The sequence below is a fragment of the Mobula hypostoma genome, chromosome 10 (assembly GCF_963921235.1).
Source record: "Mobula hypostoma chromosome 10, sMobHyp1.1, whole genome shotgun sequence".
In the NCBI taxonomy this organism is placed as follows: Eukaryota; Metazoa; Chordata; class Chondrichthyes; order Myliobatiformes; family Myliobatidae; genus Mobula; species Mobula hypostoma.
This window is the reverse complement of record NC_086106.1, coordinates 41,069,995-41,089,038: the sequence shown is the minus strand read 5'-3', so window position 1 is coordinate 41,089,038 and position 19,044 is coordinate 41,069,995. Positions and strand designations below refer to the sequence as shown.

General features: G+C 43.1%; 1 protein-coding gene across 1 annotated transcript in view; it reads left to right on the top strand.

Annotated features, from left to right (window-relative positions):
- The window catches only part of LOC134352867 (CLOCK-interacting pacemaker-like), a 109,249-nt gene extending 94,670 nt beyond the window's left edge, over positions 1 to 14,579 (top strand). Inside the window, exons 3-4 of the mRNA XM_063060407.1 lie at positions 5,580 to 5,737; positions 10,486 to 14,579. Of these exons, the coding sequence (XP_062916477.1) occupies positions 5,580 to 5,737; positions 10,486 to 11,430 (1,103 nt within the window). The 3' untranslated portion in view covers positions 11,431 to 14,579. The remainder of the gene's footprint in view (positions 1 to 5,579; positions 5,738 to 10,485) is intronic.
- The last annotated feature ends 4,465 nt before the right edge of the window (positions 14,580 to 19,044 follow it).

Sequence of the window (19,044 nt, the reverse complement as noted above, 5' to 3'; positions counted from 1 at the left end):
TCCAAAACAGGATTTAACTTTTTCTTTTTAACTCTCTTTTTGCACCACTTGTTTACATTACTGTGTGTGTATTTATTATAGATTTTATTAAATATTGCAATGTACTGTTACCGTAAAACAACAAATTTTACAATTTATCTCAGTGTTTTTAAACCTGATTTTGATTCTAATTTTAAATCTATTGGGTTCTTTTTGGCATTGATTTTGATTCTGATTTTAAATCTATTGGGTTCTTTTTGGCATTGCTTATATCTGATGCTCTTTTCTGTTATTTGATTGATTTCAGAAAACATTTCATAATATGAATACAGAGGCAATGCAAAAAAATTGACTTATGATGCACTTGAAGGCAAAATAAGAGTCTGGACATAAGCTGGTAACATACAGAGATGTCATTGAGCCATTGTGCTTATGCCAGCTCTTTGCTAGGGCTATCTCATTAGTTCCATGACCCTGTATGTTTTTCCCCAAAGTCCTTTAGAAATCTGCTCCTGAATCTTTGGTAGATAACCCTGCCAACAAGCCAAAATATGTTGTAGTGATGATTGGTCCTTAGAGTACACTGTAGAAATTGTACCACACTATTTTCCCACCACCCCTCCACCTCTGGGAAAAAATCTGCTAACTGACCAGCAAAGCACTGTCCACAATTTTGTCAGATGTTGAGGCTTTGAGGATTCAGAAATATTACTGTGCTGTAAAAAAAATCATTAAATAAATATATCATTAAAGCAATACTTTAAAACATCAAACAAAATGAAATTAATTCCAAAATCAACTTTTCTCCCTCACTCTGTAATGATCGCAGAGGGACCGATCCGCCACCTTCAACAGGACCCCACCACTAAGCACATCTTTCCCTCTCCACCCCTCTCCGCTTTCCGCAGGGATCGGTCCCTCTGCGACTCCCTGGTCCACACGGATCTCCCACCCGGCACTTATCCCTGTAAGCACAAATGCTACTCCTGTCCCTACACCTCCTCCCTTGCCACCATTCAGGGCCCCAAACAGTCCTTCCAAGTGAGGCAACACTTCACTTGTGAGTCTGTTGGGGTCATCTATCGCGTCCGGTGTGGCCTCCTCGACATCGGTGAAACCCGACGCAGATTGGGGGACCGCTTCATCAAGCACCTCCACTCCGTCTGCCACAACAGACAGGATCTCCCAGTACCCACCCAGTTCAACTCTGCTTCCCATTCCCATTTAGGTATGTCCATACATGGCCTCCTCTACTGCCATGATGAGGCTAAACTCAGGTTGGAGGAGCAACACCTCATATACCGTCTGGGTAGTCTCCAGCCCCTTGGTATGAACATAGAATTCTCCAACTTCCAGTAATTCCCTCCCGCTCCCTTCCTCTATCCCTATTTCACTCTGCCCCCTCCCTCAGCTCCCTCATGGTTCCGCCTCCTTCTACTACTACCCATTGTTTTCAGGGCTATGACGTCAATGCTTCCCCTCCCCCACCCCTTTGTCTTTCAAATTACTGGTCTTTAAACTGAAGCTACAAGCATTCTTCAAATCCTTCCCCATCTTTCATTCTTCAGTTCTGACGAAGGGTTCCGGCCTGAAACGTCGACTCATCATTTCTAACTGATGCTGCCCGACCTGCTGAGTTCATCCAGTGTACTGAAAGTTCACATACACAGATCTTTGAAGCTCACATACACAGATCTTTGAAGCTATCTAGACAGATTAGTAATAGATTTTTTTAGATTCTTAAATTCTTGGGTTGGCAAATAAAGTACAAGACCATGAATGTGACATCTTTAATAAATCATTGACTTAGCTTCAGCTGGAGAATCTGTTTGTAGTCTCCAAATGTCACAGTATTGGGTAGGATACAATGCAAATTTACTAAAGTGGTACCGATAATGAGGTTTTCAGTTGTGTTGAAGGAACAGAGAAGTTGGGATATAAAAGAATAATGCTGAGATACTCAGCAGGCCAGGTAGCATCAGTACAGACTGAAGCAGAATCAAAGTTTTAGGTCAATGCCTTTCAATGGAAGATCAACAATTGTGACACATCTATTACATGTGCTTCAGCTCTTCCTTCCTTGAGGTTGAGAAGAAAATTGATGCTATTTAATTTTATCTAACTTACTGAGTACTTCTATCATTTTATAACCACATAACCATATAACAACTACAGCACGGAAACAGGCCATCCCAGCCCTTCTAGTCCGTGCCGAACTCTTACTCTCACCTAGGCCCACCGACCTGCACTCAGCCCCTAACACTCCATTGCTTTCCTGTCCATATAGCTATCCAATTTAACTTTAAATGTCAACATCGAACCTGCCTCAACCACTTCTGCTGGAAAGCTCGTTCCACACAGCTACCACTCTTGAGTAAAGAAGTTCCCTCTCATGTTACTATATTATGATATAGTTGGGATCACAGAGACATGGCACCAGGGTGACCAAGGATGGGAGCTCAACGTTCAGGGATATTCAATATTCAGGAGGGATAGCCATGAAAGAAAAGGAGGTGGGGTGGCGTTGCTGGTTAAAGATGAGATTAACGCAAAAGAAAGGAAGGACATAAGCCGGGAAGATGTGGAATCGATATGGGTAGAGCTGCGTAACACTAAAGGACAGAAAACGCTGGTGGGAGTTGTGTACAGGCCACCTAACAGTAGTAGTGAGGTCGGAGATGGTATTAAACAGGAAATTAGAAATGTGTGCAATAAAAGAACAACACTTATAATGGGTGATTTCAATCTACATCTAGGGAATTAAATGCAGCATCTCCAAGTTTGCGGATGACACAAAGCTGGGCGGCAGTGTTAGCTGTGAGGAGGATGCTAAGAGGATGCAGGGTGACTTGGATAGGTTGGGTGAGTGGGCAAATTCATGGCAGATGCAATTTAATGTGGATAAATGTGAAGTTATCCACTTTGGTGGCAAAAATAGGAAAACAGATTATTATCTGAATGGTGGCCGATTAGGAAAAGAGGAGGTGCAACGAGACCTGGGTGTCATTATACACCAGTCATTGAAAGTGGGCATGTAGGTACAGCAGGCGGTGAAAAAGGTGAATGGTATGCTGGCATTTATAGCGAGAGGATTCGAGTACAGGAGCAGGGAGGTACTACTGCAGTTGTACAAGGCCTTGGTGAGACCACACCTGGAGTATTGTGTGCAGTTTTGGTCCCCTAATCTGAGGAAAGACATCCTTGTCATAGAGGGAGTACAAAGAAGGTTCACCAGATTGATTCCTGGGATGGCAGGACTTTCATATGAAGAGAGACTGGATGAACTAGGCTTGTACTCGTTGGAATGTAGAAGATTGAGGGGGGGATCTGATTGAAACGTATAAAATCCTAAAGGGATTGGACAGGCTAGATGCAGGAAGATTGTTCCCGATGTTGGGGAAGTCCAGAACGAGGGGTCACTGTTTGAGGATAAAGGGGAAGCCTTTTGGGACTGAGATTAGGAAAAACGTCTTCACACTGAGAGTGGTGAATCTGTGGAATTCTGTGCCACAGGAAACAGTTGAGGCCAGTTCATTGGCTATGTTTAAGAGGGAGTTAGATATGGCCCTTGTGGCTACAAGGATCAGGGGGTATGGAGGGAAGGCTGGTGCAGGATTCTGAGTTGGATGATCAGCCATGATCATAATAAATGGCGGTGCATGCTCGAAGGGCCGAATGGCCTACTCCTGCACCTATTTTCTATGTTTCTATGTTTACCCCTAAACTTTTGCCCTTTAACTCTCAACTCATGTCCTCTTATTTGAATCTCCCCTACTCTCAATGGGAAAAAGCCTATCCACGTCAACTCTATCTATCCCCGTCATAATTTTAAATACCTCTATCAAGTTGCCCCTCAACCTTCTACGCTCCAAAGAATAAAGACCCAACTTGTTCAACCTTTCTCTGTAACTTAGGAGATGAAACCCAGGTAACATTCTAGTAAATCTTCTCTGTACTCTCTCAGTTTTATTGACATCTTTCCTATAATTTGGTGGCCAGAACTGTACACAATACTCCAAATTTGGCCTTACCAATGCCTTGTACAATTTCAACATTACGACCCAACTCCTATACTCAATGCTCTGATTTATAAAGGCCAGCATACCAAAAGCTTTCTTCACCACCCTATCCACATGAGATTCCACCTTCAGGGAACTATGCAGGGAATTATTCCTGGATCCCTCTGTTCTACTGCATTCTTCAATGCCCTATCATTTACCATGTATGTCCTATTTTGACTAGTCCTACCAAAATGTAGCACCTCATATTTATCAGCATTAAACTCCATCTGCCATCTTTCAGCCCACTCTTCTAACTGGCCTAAATCTCTCTGCAAGATTTGAAAACCTACTTCATTATCCACAACGCCACCTATTTTAGTATCATCTGCATACTTACTCATCCAATTTACCACCCATCATCCAGATCATTAATATATATGACAAACAACATTGGACCCAGTACAGATCCCTGAGGCACACCACTAGACACCTGCCTCCAATCTGACAAACAGCTCCACTACTATTTTCTGGCATCTCCCATCCAGCCACTGCTGAATCCATTTTACTACTTTGATATTAATACCTAACGATGGAAACTTCCTAACTAACCTTCCGTGTGGAACCTTGTCAAAGGCCTTACTGAAGTCCATATAGACAATATCCACCACTTTACCCTCGTCAACTTTCCTAGTAACCTCTTCAAAAAATTCAATAAGATTTGTCAAACATGACCTTCCACGCACAAATCCATGTTGACTGTTCCTAATCAGACCCTGTCTATCCAGATAATTATATATACCACCAGTAAGAATACTTTCCATCAGTATACCCACCACTGACATCAAACTCACAGGTCGATAATTACTAGGTTTAGTCTTCGAACCCTTTATAAACAATGGAACAACATGAGCAATACGCCAATCCTCCGGCAGCATCCCCGTTTCTAATGACATTTGAAATATTTCTGTCAGAGCCCCTGCTATTTCCATATGTACATTTTCTCATAGGTACATTGTTTTAATAAGACTGGGTTTCAAAGACAAGTTTATTATCAAGTATTACATAAGTGCAGATGCAATGATAAACTTGCAGTAGCATCTCGGGCTCATGGCATCATATAAGCAGCATTCATAAGAAAAACATAAATTACACAATTTTTGTAAGAAAATGCACAATTAAAACAAAAACAGTCCTTTTTACTGCTAAGAGCAGAGAAGGGCAAGGGGAAATGGAATGGAGAGTTATGAAGGGTTTAGATGGATTAAATGAGGGAAAATGGTTTCCAATGCCAGAAGAATAGGTATGAGGATTGCATAGATTTAATTGGCCAAAAAAAACCGTTATGGCCTGACTTAAAGGATGAAAGAAGTTGATTTCAGAGTAACTTTTTAAAGGGAACTGTATTTGCAGTGCTTGAGAAAGATAAGATGGGTGTAAAATTCAGCTAGCTGTTTACATGGAGCCTGTCGATTAAATGGCATCTTCGTGATGTAAGATTCAGTGATCAGTAGGCAGAAATTTCTTTGATCTCCAGTGGGCTGGAGGTGTGCAGACAATTGCCCGTTTGATTGTGCTACCCTTTCTGTGCCTTGTTCTTAGACACCAGCTCTGAATACCTGAGTACAGTGGAACAGAGCGAGTCGGAGTACCGGTCTGCACCCGCCGAGTTGAATCCTGCAGGGAAGTCGAATGCAGCACAAAACTCAATCCCAAGCCTGACTCCTTTGTACTTTGTGAAAAATGTCCTTGTAAAAGAGGTACAGATCTGTTTTCTACAATCCTATGCACCAAGTTTCCGCTTATAATGGAGCATATTGTGGAGTTGTGATCAGCTTGTCAAGTGCATGGAACTTTGACTAGAATACCTGTTTGAAGTGTGTATAAGTTTCTTGTACTCTGCTATAATAAAAAAAATAACCAGCAGGTTAGGTAAAGTATGAGGAGGAAAAGCTTAAAGTACAAGTTGTTGACCTTCATCAGAACCAAAGAGTTCTGCCACAAATTGGAAAGGTGGGGTATCTGAAGTTAAATTAATTGTGAAACTGCAGATGCTGCAAATAGTCTGATGAAACGTCTTCAACATGAAACATTGCCTCTGTTCCTCTTCCCACAGGTGCTGACTGGCCTGCTAAATATTTCCAGCACTTTGTTTTTATTGTTTAAGCTATAAAGTCCTGAAGGCTGTGATATATTTGTTCCATTTCCCATTGAAGCCCATTATGTTAACTCTGGTTTTCTCTCCTTAACTGCCATGCTGGATATTTTCAGCATTGTTTCTCTTTTATTTCAGCATTCCAGCAACAGTAGTGTACTTCATATCTCACAGTTACAGCATTTATTCTTCTCTCTGTTGTCCTTGTTCATTTCCTTTTTACACCCCTCCCAGACATATCAGCTGTGATTTACAAGCCTTCACCACCCTCTCTCAGCCACCCGCACCAGTCTTTGTGTCATTTATTCTCTTCTGGTCTGAAGAACCTGTTTTCCTTCTCTGTACACCAGTTAATATACGCTGGCCACTTATTAGGTACACCTGTTAATGCAAATATTTAATCAGCCAATCATGTCAAGAGGTTCATTTATTGTTCAGACCAAACATCAGAATGGGGAAGAAATGTGATCAGAGTGACTTAGACCATGGAATGGCAGTTGGTGCCAGACAGTGTGGCATAGTGTCATAGAATGGGACTCCACAGAAACAGGCCCTTCCCAACTAGTCTGTGCAGAACCATCTAAGCTGCCTACTCCCATTGATGTGCACTGGGACCACAGCCCTCCATATCCCTACAATCCATGTAGCTATCCAAACTTCTCTTAAACGTTGAAATCGAGCTTGCAGTTGTATTAGCAGCTCATTCCACACTCTCAAGACCTTCTGAGTGAAGAAGTTTCCCTTCATGTTCCCATTAAATTTTGCACCCTTAACCCATGACCTCTGGCTGTATTTCCACTCATCCTCAGTGGAAAAAGCCTGCTTGAATTTATCCAATGTATACCCCTCATAATTTTGTATACCTCTATTAGATCTCTCAATCTTCTATATTCCAAGGCATAAAGCCCTAACCCATTCAATCTTTCCTTATAACTGAGGTCCTCCAGTCCTAGCAACATCCTTGTAAACATAGAAACATAGAAAATAGGTGCAGGAGTAAGCCATTCTGCCCTTCGAGCCTGCACCGCCATTCAGTATGATCATGGCTGATCATCCAACTCAGAACCCTGTACCAGCCTTCCCTCCATACCCCCTGATCCCTTTAGCCACAAGGGCCATATCTAACTCCCTCTTAAATATAGCCAATGAACTGGCCTCAACTGGTTCCTGTGGCAGAGAATTCCACAGATTCACCACTCTCTGTGTGAAGACGTTTTTCCTAATCTCGGTCCTAAAAGGCTTCCTCTTTATCCTCAAACTGTGACCCCTCGTTCTGGACTTCCCCAATATCGGGAACAATCTTCATGCATCTAGCCTGTCCAATCCCTTTATGATTTTATATGTTTCAATAAGATCCCCCCTCAATCTTCTAAATTCCAACGAGTATAAGCCTAGTCGATCCAGTCTTTCATCATATGAAAGTCATGTCATCCCAGGAATCAATCTGGTGAACCTTCTTTGTACACCCTCTATGGCAAGGATGTCTTTCCTCAGATTAGGGGATCAAAACTGCACACAATACTCCAGGTGTGGTCTCACCAAGGCCTTGTACAACTGCAGTAGTACCTCCCTGCTCCTGTACTCGAATCCTCTTGCTATGAATGCCAGCATACCATTCGCCTTTTTCACCGCCTGCTGTACCTGCATGCCCACTTTCAATGACTGGTGTATAATGACACCCAGGTCTCGTTGCACCCCCCCTTTTCCTAATCGGCCACCATTCAGATAATAATCTGTTTTCCTGTTTTTGCCACCAAAGTGGATAACCTCACATTTATCCACATTAAATTGCATCTGCCATGAATTTGCCCACTCACCTAACCTATCCAAGTCACCCTGCATCCTCTTAGCATCCTCCTCACAGCTAACACTGCCGCCCAGCTTCGTGTCATCCGCAAACTTGGAGATGCTGCATTTAATTCCCTCATCTAAGTCATTAATATATGTTGTAAACAACTGGGGTCCCAGCACTGAGCCTTGCGGTACCCCACTAGTCACTGCCTACCATTCTGAAAAGGTCCCGTTTATTCCCACTCTTTGCTTCCTGTCTGCCAACCAATTCTATATCCACATCAATACCTTACCCACAATACTGTGTGCTTTAAGTTTGCACACTAATCTTCTGTGGGACCTTGTCAAAAGCCTTTTGAAAATCCAAATATACCACATCCACTGGTTCTCCCCAATCCACTCTACTAGTTACATCCTCAAAAACTTCTATGAGATTCGTCAGACATGATTTTCCTTTCACAAATCCATGCTGACTTTGTCCGATCATTTCACCGCTTTCCAAATGTGCTGTTATCACATCTTTGATAACTGACTCTAGCATTTTCCCCACCACCGATGTTAGGCTAACCGGTCTATAATTCCCTGGTTTCTCTCTCCCTCCTTTTTTAAAAAGTGGGGTTACATTAGCCATCCTCCAATCCTCAGGAACTAGTCCAGAATCTAAAGAGTTTTGAATAATTATCACTAATGCATCCACTATTTCTTGGGCTACTTCCTTAAGCACTCTGGGATGCAGACCATCTGGCCCTGGGGACTTATCTGCCTTTAATCCCTTCAATTTACCTAACACCACTTCCCTACTAACATGTATTTCCCTCAGTTCCTCCATCTCACTGGACCCTCTGTCCCCTACTATTTCCGGAAGATTATTTATCTCCTCCTTAGTGAAGACAGAACCAAAGTAGTTATTCAATTGGTCTGCCATGTCCTTGCTCCCCATAATCAATTCACCTATTTCTGTCTGTAGGGGACCTACATTTGTCTTAACCAATCTTTTTCTTTTCACATATCTGTAAAAGCTTTTACAGTCAGTTTTTATGTTCCCTGCCAGGTTTCTCTCATAATCTTTTATCCCCTTCCTAATTAATCCCTTTGTCCTCCTCTGCTGGACTCTGAATTTCTCCCAGTCCTCAGGTGAGCCACTTTTTCTGGCTAAGTTGTATGCTTCTTCTTTGGAATTGATACTATCCCTAATTTCCCTTGTCAGCCATGGGTGCACTACCTTCCTTGATTTATTCTTTTGCCAAACTGGGATGAACAATTGTTGTCGTTTATCCATGCGATCTTTAAATGCTTGCCATTGCATATCCACCGTCAACCCCTTAAGTGTCATTTGCCAGTCTATCTTAGCTAATTCACGTCTCATACCTTCAAAGTTACCCTTCTTTAAGTTCAGAACCTTTGTTTCTGAATTAACTATGTCACTCTCCATCTTAATGAAGAATTCCACCATATTATGGTCACTCTTACCCAAGGGGCCTCTCACGACAAGATTGCTAATTAACCCTTCCTCATTGCTCAATACCCAGACTAGAATAGCCTGCTCTCTAGTTGGTTCCTCGACATGTTGGTTCAAAAAACCATCCCGCATACATTCCAAGAAATCCTCTTCCTCAGCACCCTTACCAATTTGGTTCACCCAATCTATATGTCGATTGAAGTCACCCATTATAACTGCTGTTCCTTTATTGCACACATTTCTAATTTCCTGTTTAGTACCATCCCCAACCTCACTACTACTGTTAGGTGGTCTGTACACAACTCCCACCAGCGTTTTCTGCCCCTTAGTGTTATGCAGCTCTACCCATATCGATTCCACATCCTCCCGGCTAATGTCCTTCCTTTCTATTTCATTAATCTCCTCTCTAACCAGCAATGCTACCCCACCTTCTTTTCTTTCATGTCTATCCCTCCTGAATATTGAATATCCCTGAATGTTGTAGTTTGAGTATCTCAGAAACTGCTGTGCTCCTGGGATTTTCATGCACATCAGTCTTTAGATTTTACAGAGAATGGTACAAGAAATAAAAACAATCACTGAGAGGCAATTCTGTGGGTGAAAATGTCTTGTTAATGAGAGAGGTCAAAGGAGAATGAGCAAACTGGTTCAAGCTGACTGGAGGGTGACATTAACTCAATTAACCTGTGTTACAACAATGATGTGCAGAACAGCATCTCTGAACACACATGGATGGGCTACAATGGTAAAAGACCACAAAATACACTCAGTATTCTATTTGGTACCAGAGTAAAACTTAAATACAATATGAATATATTCCCAGTGTGTTCTATTTTCCTATCTTGCCAAGTATTGTAGTCTCTGTGTTTACAGTGAAAGCTAATTGTGGTAGTTACTACAGGAATGCTAATAAGCTAATTCAGTAATGCAGCAAACATTATTGCTTGTTGACACTAAGTGGAGGAATAGATTTCTATGAATATGAGTGATCATGTTACACAGTTTCACTGAATGTTGTGTGATCTAGTTGCACAGTGGATTAGTCCATGAGGCATCTATTACCTGCACTTCAACCTAATTATCATGTCTCCTGTTTTGATCAGCCTTTGGCCATGCCGACAGAGAACCAGCTTGTTCACAGCCAGCTACAGACCTGGGAAAGCCAGTGTTCCTTTGCTTCCTCACCAGGCCAGACCCAAGTAGTCTTCATCCGACAAACTTTGGCACCTTCCTTGAAAGTTAAGAATGCAGATGCAAACACCGGAATGGTGAAGGACACCTATCTCCCGATCTTAAACTCCTACCCTAGGATTGCCCCACACCCAAACCAAGACCAACATCTTAAAGAGAACCAGGAGCAGACAGATCACCGTGTGGCCCCAGACAAGACTACTGATCACAAGAGCAAACGCTTGTGTGTAGATGAGATAGGAGCCCATCAACTGGAATCTTCGTCACCCCAAAATGGACAAACTACACACACAGCGCTGCTAGCAAACTTCCCGGGTCACTGGCAAATTGAGAATTCTAAGCAGCAGCCGTGGTTTGGGACAACAAACACTTTAAATCGGTTTGATGTCTCAGTCTCTCCATCACCGGTGCTGTCTCCAGATCTCACCTCCCAATCTGAATGCTCGGAGTCTTCCTCCTCCTCCTCCATGTTATCCTGTGCACCAAACACACAGTTGTCCGGTGTTGAGCCAAGATCTGCCCACAACCTCGCCAAACAGCGGCGCTTCCGTAACACAGTGGACATCCTGAACCGCTCCGGGCTCTTGGAGATCACGCTGAGAACCAAAGAGCTGATCCGCCAGAACAGCAACACTCAGCGGCAGATCAATGAGCTGAAGGAGCACGCTCACCTCTTCTGCAGCGCCATGAGGAGCAGGGACCCTACAGACATACTTCGGCTGCAGGAGGCCATGAAACATTCTGGGGCATATGGACCAGCAATTAAAACATCTCCCTCCTCTGCTTCTTCTTCCTCCACCTCCAGTCCCAGTTCAGCAGAAAGTCAAGCAACCTCCAACCAAGCACCGCCACCGTAATCTGGCTGATGAGCCACAGTCATCGTTGATGAAGAATGCTCTGTGGGACAGACCGCAAGAGCAGAGTTGAGGTAGGAGTTCAGACAGGTTCTTATTGTATGGCAGAATAGGCTTGAGTGGAGGGGGCGAAATGCTAGGGTGACTCGTGCTCAGTGGAGGCTTGGGACGAGTACCTGCTTCCTATACCAAGGGTATGTTGGAGTCTAAACGTTAACTTTCCACCACTTTTTGGTTTTCCCACCATGTAAAGCTGACTGTGCTTTAGAAGTTCTTCATTGGTTGTGAAGCTCTTTGGGGCAACATGAAAAAGCAAGCTTTTTATTTAGTAGCATGATATTTATATCCATTTATATCCCTGTCTTTGCATGAGCAGTTCCTGAGGGAGTTCCGTACAACTTCTGGTGAGGGACAACTAATGCACTCTCGTTCTCAGCTTGCTGTAGTTCAGAGCTCTACATTTTGTGTTAACCAACACGCAGCCAATCTGTAAGTTGGTTCAGTGCATTCAAATACATCATCTGCTTCCAGTCCAATATTGAAGTTTTGCTCTGTCTAAAGCATGTAGTGCTTTCATATGGACGTTAAAAATATCAGCAATCTGAAGAGCTGGGACTTTTTGCCAGTGTTGTGGAGACCTTCTCTCCTCTTCCCATCAATGGATTGACTCCCAATTTGTCTTGCTGCTGATTGTGGAACTTTGGACATGGCATGGTTATAATACTTAGCAAAATTTTGTCTGAGTGAGACATTTCCATCCAAGATGATGAACCACTGAGATTGATGCAGAACTTCAGACCATGCCTCCATCAATGTATTGGCCATCAACAGCAAAGTTGGATCATCCTGTCCCTTTCAACCGTGAGTAAGGATACCTGCGGTTTTTTGGGAAGTTACCATCACAGTTTCCCTGCAGCCCATGGGGTTGCTTTATTTCTATACTAGGATGTCTGTGGATTTTGAGTTAGTAGGAAACTAACAGTCACTAAAAACCCTGAATCAGGCTGCATCCACCTGCCAGAGAAGGGAATCAGAAACCTATCCCTATACCCTTTCTCTCCACTACTACTCAACCTAAAGCAGTGCTTTCTACACCTGTTCCCAACTTCCAGGGTCAGATCTCAGAAAATTAATGTGTAAGCAAATTGTCTCCAATCCTAGGGATCTGCCCAAGAAGAAAGAGGATTTATTTTCCCTTACTCAGGGAGACTGAGGCTATGTCCACACTAGACCGGATAATTTTGAAAACACTGGTTTTGTGTAAAAACGGTAGGCGTCCACACCAGGCGTTTTTGAAAATACCTCTGTCCACATTAAAAGGGGTACTTGGGCGAATCTCCTCCTCCTGGGCATGCGCAGGACACATCTACAGAAAACAAGCGAAGAGGAAACGGAATACTTGGTGCGCGTTTGTCCATTTGCAGACTAGAAAAACTTAAAAGGAAGTTGCCAAATGGCAGGCAGCTGTTGGCTGTCGCGCAGGAGGACTTAAAACTAAAAAACCAAATACTGGAGCATATGGAGGCAACCGACAGGGAGTTCACGGACAGTATGACCCAGCTGACGACAAACATTGAAAAACTGACTAATTCTGTTGCAGAGGGATTTGCAATGATGAGGAACATGATGGCTTCCCCCCAGTACTTTTCACCGCCACAATACCAGCCTCACAGCCACTACAACAGCTACACATACGGACACACAGACCCCCAGGTGGCCCCACCAATATCTCCCCCACTCCCACAGAGGGGTCACCCTGGAAACATTTCCTACAGCCATAGTCTCTTCACCGATGAAAGGGGCGACAGGTTTTTTTTAAACTTCCGGTTATCCCATTACACACGACAACGCCTAACTGGCATTTTCAGATTTAAACACTCTGGAGAGCATTTTAGAAAAGCTCTGATTTGGGGGGAGGAAAACGCCGTTTCAGTGTGGACGGAGGGTCAAAACGAATAGAAAAAGCTTTGGTTACGGATTTATCCAGTCTAGTATGGACGTAGCCTGAGTCACAGAGTGACCAAGAGCAGGTTGTCCCCAGTGAAATCTGTGATGGGTTAAATTATTAATACAAAGCTGAGGTACGGTATTGTAGCGTGGATGAAATCACTGGAGAGACAGAATCACTGGTAGATACAAAGCAGCTTCTTTATTCAACACAAGGTACGGCAGGCATCTTATGGACGGAGACGCTTTCTGCAGAAAGGTCTGTTAGCTCAATGTGGGCTCGATATTTATATGCTAAACACAAAGGCAAACGCTACTTAAAAAGTTATAGACAATGCTTCCTTTTGAAGCTACATACAAACATCACACCTTCTGACTTCATCCTTTCCTTCCAACGCCAACATGTCTGGGTTGGTATCCACAGCCCTTAGTTCTATCCACAATACATTTATTTGACATTTTACGTGCTAACATAGAAGACAATTATTATTTATAATGTGTAGATAATACTGTGGCTACGTCCACACCATGCTGGATAATTTTGAAAACAAAGCTTTTTCTCTTCGTTTTGACCCTCTGTCCACACTAAAACGGTGTTTTCATCCCCCAAAAACGGAGATTTTCAGAAACGGTCTCCAGAGCGAATAAATCTGAAAACGCCTAATATCGGTTGCAGCGTGTACGGGGTAACCGGAGCTTTTTAAAACCACTGTCATGACGTGCCGGAACAGATGGCGACAGCGCGGCATTTCATTGTTTTCTTCTTATTATTCTTATTATTACTACTTCATTGTCGCCAAACAATTGATACTAGAGCGTACGATCATCACAGCGATATTTGATTCCGCGCTTCGCAGAACCTAACCAGAACAGACGGCAACGAGACTGAAGCCAGAAGAGTTAGAAATGTACTCACCAAATATTTTGACCCATAGCTTACTGAATAAATAAGTATTCTCACTTTACCCTGTTTTCCGTCCTTGTTTGTATGAAGGTGGTTTACCTATTTATGCAAGTACTTCTCTGACAACAGATGTGTAACAGCCTAATGTAACATTGTATGGAAATACAAGATAACACTGATGCAGACATGTTTTATACACTTAACAAGGTGCTTTATTAATGCAACAGTTAGTCAGTTTTTCAATGTTCGGCGTCAGCTGGGTCATACTGTCCGTGAACTCCCTGTCGGTTGCCTCCGTATGCTCCAGTATTTGTTTTTTTTAGTTTTAAGTCCTCCTGCGCGGGAGCCAAGAGCAATTCCTTAAGTTTTTCTACTCTGTAACTGGACAAACGCGCACCAAGTATACCGTTTCCTCTTCGCTTGTTTTCTGTGTGTCCTGCGCGTGCCCAGTAGGAGGAGGTTCACCCAAATATCCGTCTAATGTGGACGGAGATATTTTGAAAAATGCTTATTGTGTACTCCTGTCATTTTTACTCGAAACCGGCGTTTTCAAAATTATCCGGCGTAGTGTGGATATAGCCTGTCTTTGAAACTACAGCATCTGGTCAAAGTACGGCACCAGAAGCATCTGGTATTCACACCTTTTTAGGAAGTGCATTGTCAAATAGAAGTCTGGTGGCCAAAGACATTTAAGTGTAAACAAATCATCTACTCAAAAAAAACTCACTCTAACATACAGTATTAATGGAACATTGACTCAGCTAGTTGAGCAGGCTTTGTTGGGGAGGAAATTGTCAGATCTACTGTCAAGATTGTACACCACATCTTTCTCTCTTCCACTTCAGATTTGAGGTAGCACAGCAGGCTGTGGTGCTCTTGCAGGGATAGCTCACTGCTGTAATGGTTCATGGGTGGGAGAGTCATCAGCACCTCTCTGGGACAGAGTAGATGAAAGTACACGTTTGAGTAATGGGTGGGTAGTTATCATCATTATTTGCAACAGACAGAGTTTCCATGGCATTGGCTGCTTGGGGAAGATATTGCAATGAATATCAAGATCTTGCTGTGATTGTTCCTCACCCACTCCCCCTTTAGAAGCACAAGGCAGAGACCATGTTTAAGTGGTTTTCCATTTGTCTGTAACATGGTGAGAAGACGGTGCACTGGCAATCTTCCTAACACACATGCAGGCAGAGGAAAGATGTCAAGAAAATGGGTAAAGCATTATTGAAGGATTTACTCTGCAGTGGAGGGAACCCCAGTATGTGGGGGAGGGGGGTTGGTGGTGGAGGGCCCTGAGTGCAGAAGGTATAGCTGCCATTGGGTGAGTTGAAAGAGGAGCCAGCACAGAAGGGTTGGAAGAATGGGGTTGTTCCAGGACATGATTGGAGGAAGAGGGGTTAGTGGAACTCAGCAAGACCACTGAGGTATCGCAAAGATGAGATCTTAAGTGTTAGCAACTAAAACAATGAAGAGGGAGAAGTAGAGTTCTTCTGTAAAGTTGTGCCCAGTGTAGGCTCAAAGCTCACAAGTGCTGCAGTATAATTCACACCTCTTTATACTAGGCTGTGGAAATTCCATAATACAAGCACTGAAGGAATGATCTTCAACTGTGTCCTGCTTGATCAGACACACAGAGACAGTCCTGTGGGACTTGCTCTTCCTTTGAGAAGTACCACAATTCAAATCAAGTACAAAAAAAATTGCTGCAGGAACAAATAGCATCTGGGGGTTGGGGGTGGAATTGTCAATGTTTTGAGTAGAGACCCTACATCAGGATGGCTCAACCCACCTGCGTTCCTGCAGCATTCATTTGCTCCATATACCAACAGCTGCAGTTTCCTGGGCCTCATTTCAAGTGGTTGATTCATTTCACTGCTGTTAGAAAATACCTGTCCTTTTTAAAATAATTCACTCTCATGTACCTAGAGATGTGATAAGAGTGCAAGTTTTTGTTTGAAGTCTTTTCCTCCTTGTCTAACATGTTTGGAGTGGTTTGGCACTGGGATGGACGTATAAACAGATTTGCTAGAGTAAGCCCACACAAAATGGTGGAAGAACTCAGCAGGTCAGGCAGCTTCTATGAAAAGGAATAAAGAAATGAAGTTTTGGGCACGACCCTTCCATCAGAAATGGAAAGGAAGGGTGAAGAAGCCAGAACAAGATGATGTAGGGAGGGGAAGGCAATAGGTGGAACCAGGTGAGGGGGAGAGTAAGTGGGTAGGATTGGATTATAAAGTTGATTTTTTTTTAACCTTAACTCTTCCTTCCTGAACCAGCCATGAGATCCTCTGAACTTTTATAGGGGCTGCAAGCCCTGGTTTTGGTCATTTATTTGGGTGGGGATGTGAGAGTGGTATCTAGCCAGACAGGGAACTAAATATTAAAGGCTTAAAAGTTGGCAGTCACAACATTTTATATTGTGCTAATGCAAATAAAGTTTATAACCTGACACTGGAGACATGTATTCATTTTAATCTACAGTGGAATTTTTAAATAGGAAAACATTGGATCAGATTTTATTCATTAAGATTGCATTGCAGATTTTAGGTCATGTGTGCCCTGTGATCTGAGGCCAGTTGGGTAACTGTTTTACACAAAGATGGGAAAGTGAACTTCACATGCACTCACTGACTTATTTATCCCCTCCTAGGGATTACATGCTTGAGCTCCATTTCATCTTCTTTCTGAATCAAGCTGTGATCAGCATTGCAAGCAGAGGTGGCAGTGACTAAAGGATTGGAACCAGTGGGAAGGGTTGGGCAAAGCTCTGTATATAGACTGGAGCCAACATCAGATCTGATGCATAAGCAGAGGGGAGTTTACGCTAGGAACATCCTACACAGCCAAGATAGCTTTACTTTCTGAGGAGGGTGAAGAGAGTTGGACTTGCACGTCCACACTCATTCTACAGATGTGCAGTACAGGGCCTCCCAACAAGCTGCATCACCTCTTGCCACAGAAACTGTACTGTGGAGGACACAACACATAGTCAAAACTGCCCAACGCATCACTGGCACTTGCCTACCTGCCATTAAAGAAATATATAGAGAGAGGTGCTAGAAAACGGTCAGTAATATCATGAAGGATCTCACCCACCCTGCTCATGGACTGTTTGTCCCACTCCCATCAAGGAGGTGGCTATGTATAATTCACACCAGGACCACCAGACTCAAAAACTTCCTTTCCCTAAGCATTAAGGCTGATTAATACCTCCACCCATTAACTCACCCCTCAACTACTTTATTATTTCCCATCAGTCATTATTTCCCTTGCCTCACTTACAGCCTTGCATCACTTTATAGACCTACAATCGATCTATCTTATGTATTTATATTTATTGTGTGTTTTTAATTGTTTTGTTTTCCTTATACTTGTGTACGGGAAATGACATTAAACAATCTTGAGTAGCCAGTGACCTGATAAATAAGGGTATCACAGTGGCAGAGCTGGAAAGAGATGCCTCCTCATGGCTGTAGAGATCTGGGTTCAATCCTGGCCTTGGGTGCTGTCTGTCAGGACTTCGCAAGTTCTCTCTGTGACACTGGGTTTCCTCCCAAGGATGTTGCCTGGATTGGGGAGCATGCCTTACGAGAATAGACTGAGTGAACTTGGCCTTTTCTCCTTGGAGTGTTGGAGGATGAGAGGTGACCTGATAGAGGTGTATAAGATGATGAGAGGCATTAATCGTGTGGATAGTCAGAGGCTTTTTCCCAGAGCTGAAATGGCTAGCACGAGAGGGCACAGTTTTAACGTGCTTGGAAGTAGATGCAGAGGTGATGTCAGGAGATGTAAGTTTTTTACGCAGGGTAGTGACTGCATGGAATGGGCTGCCAGCGATGGTGATGGAGGCAGATACGATCTTTTAAGAGAGTCCTAGATAGGTACATGGAGCTTAGAAAAAAAAGAGGGCTATGAGTAACACTAGGTAATTTCTAAAATAAGTACATGTTCGGCACAGCATTGTGGGCCGAAGGTTTTCTATGTTTCTCCCACATCCCAAAGATCTGTAGGTTGATAGGTTGATTGGCTGCTGTAAATTGCCCCTAGAATGTAAGGAGTGGCAGAATGTTGAGGGAGTTAACGGGAATGTGAGGAGAATGAAATGAGGATTATTATCAATGTATATTTAAAGAAGGATTTAAAGATTAGCTTTATTTGTCACTTGTACAATGAAACGTACAGTCAAATGCTTCATTTGTGTCAAATTCAAATAACAAGGGTTGTGCTGGGCAGCCCAGAAGTGGAGCTTCTGGCTCCAGTGTAGCATTCCCACAACTCACTCACCTTACTCCGTACATTTTTAGAATGTGGGAGGAAACTGGAGCACCCGGAAGAAACCCAAGCAGTCATGGGGAGAAGGTTACAAACTCCTTACGGGCGGCAGCAGCAGCAAAAATAGAAACCTAATCAGTGATCGCTAGCACTGTAAAGTGATGTGCTAAAGAACTTGTTCATTGAGCTTAAGAACTTGTTTCTGTGCTGCATGACTCTTTAAGGTCCAGTGGCAGTGATAAGGAGCAGGATACTTGGGTTCTAACCTTTGCCGAGTTCCCTAGAATTGGGTAAATCATGGTAGATTAATGGTTTTTTTTCCACAGATGGAGAAAACCAACAGTCATCTCGCATTTGATCTGTAATTTTGTATTGAAATGTTATATAGAATGGAATCATAGAATTGTACAGAAGAGAAATGGGCCTTCATTGCCCGTCACATTGAATCTGTCCCATCTACACTATTCCTATTTGCTTTAAATCTGTATCCC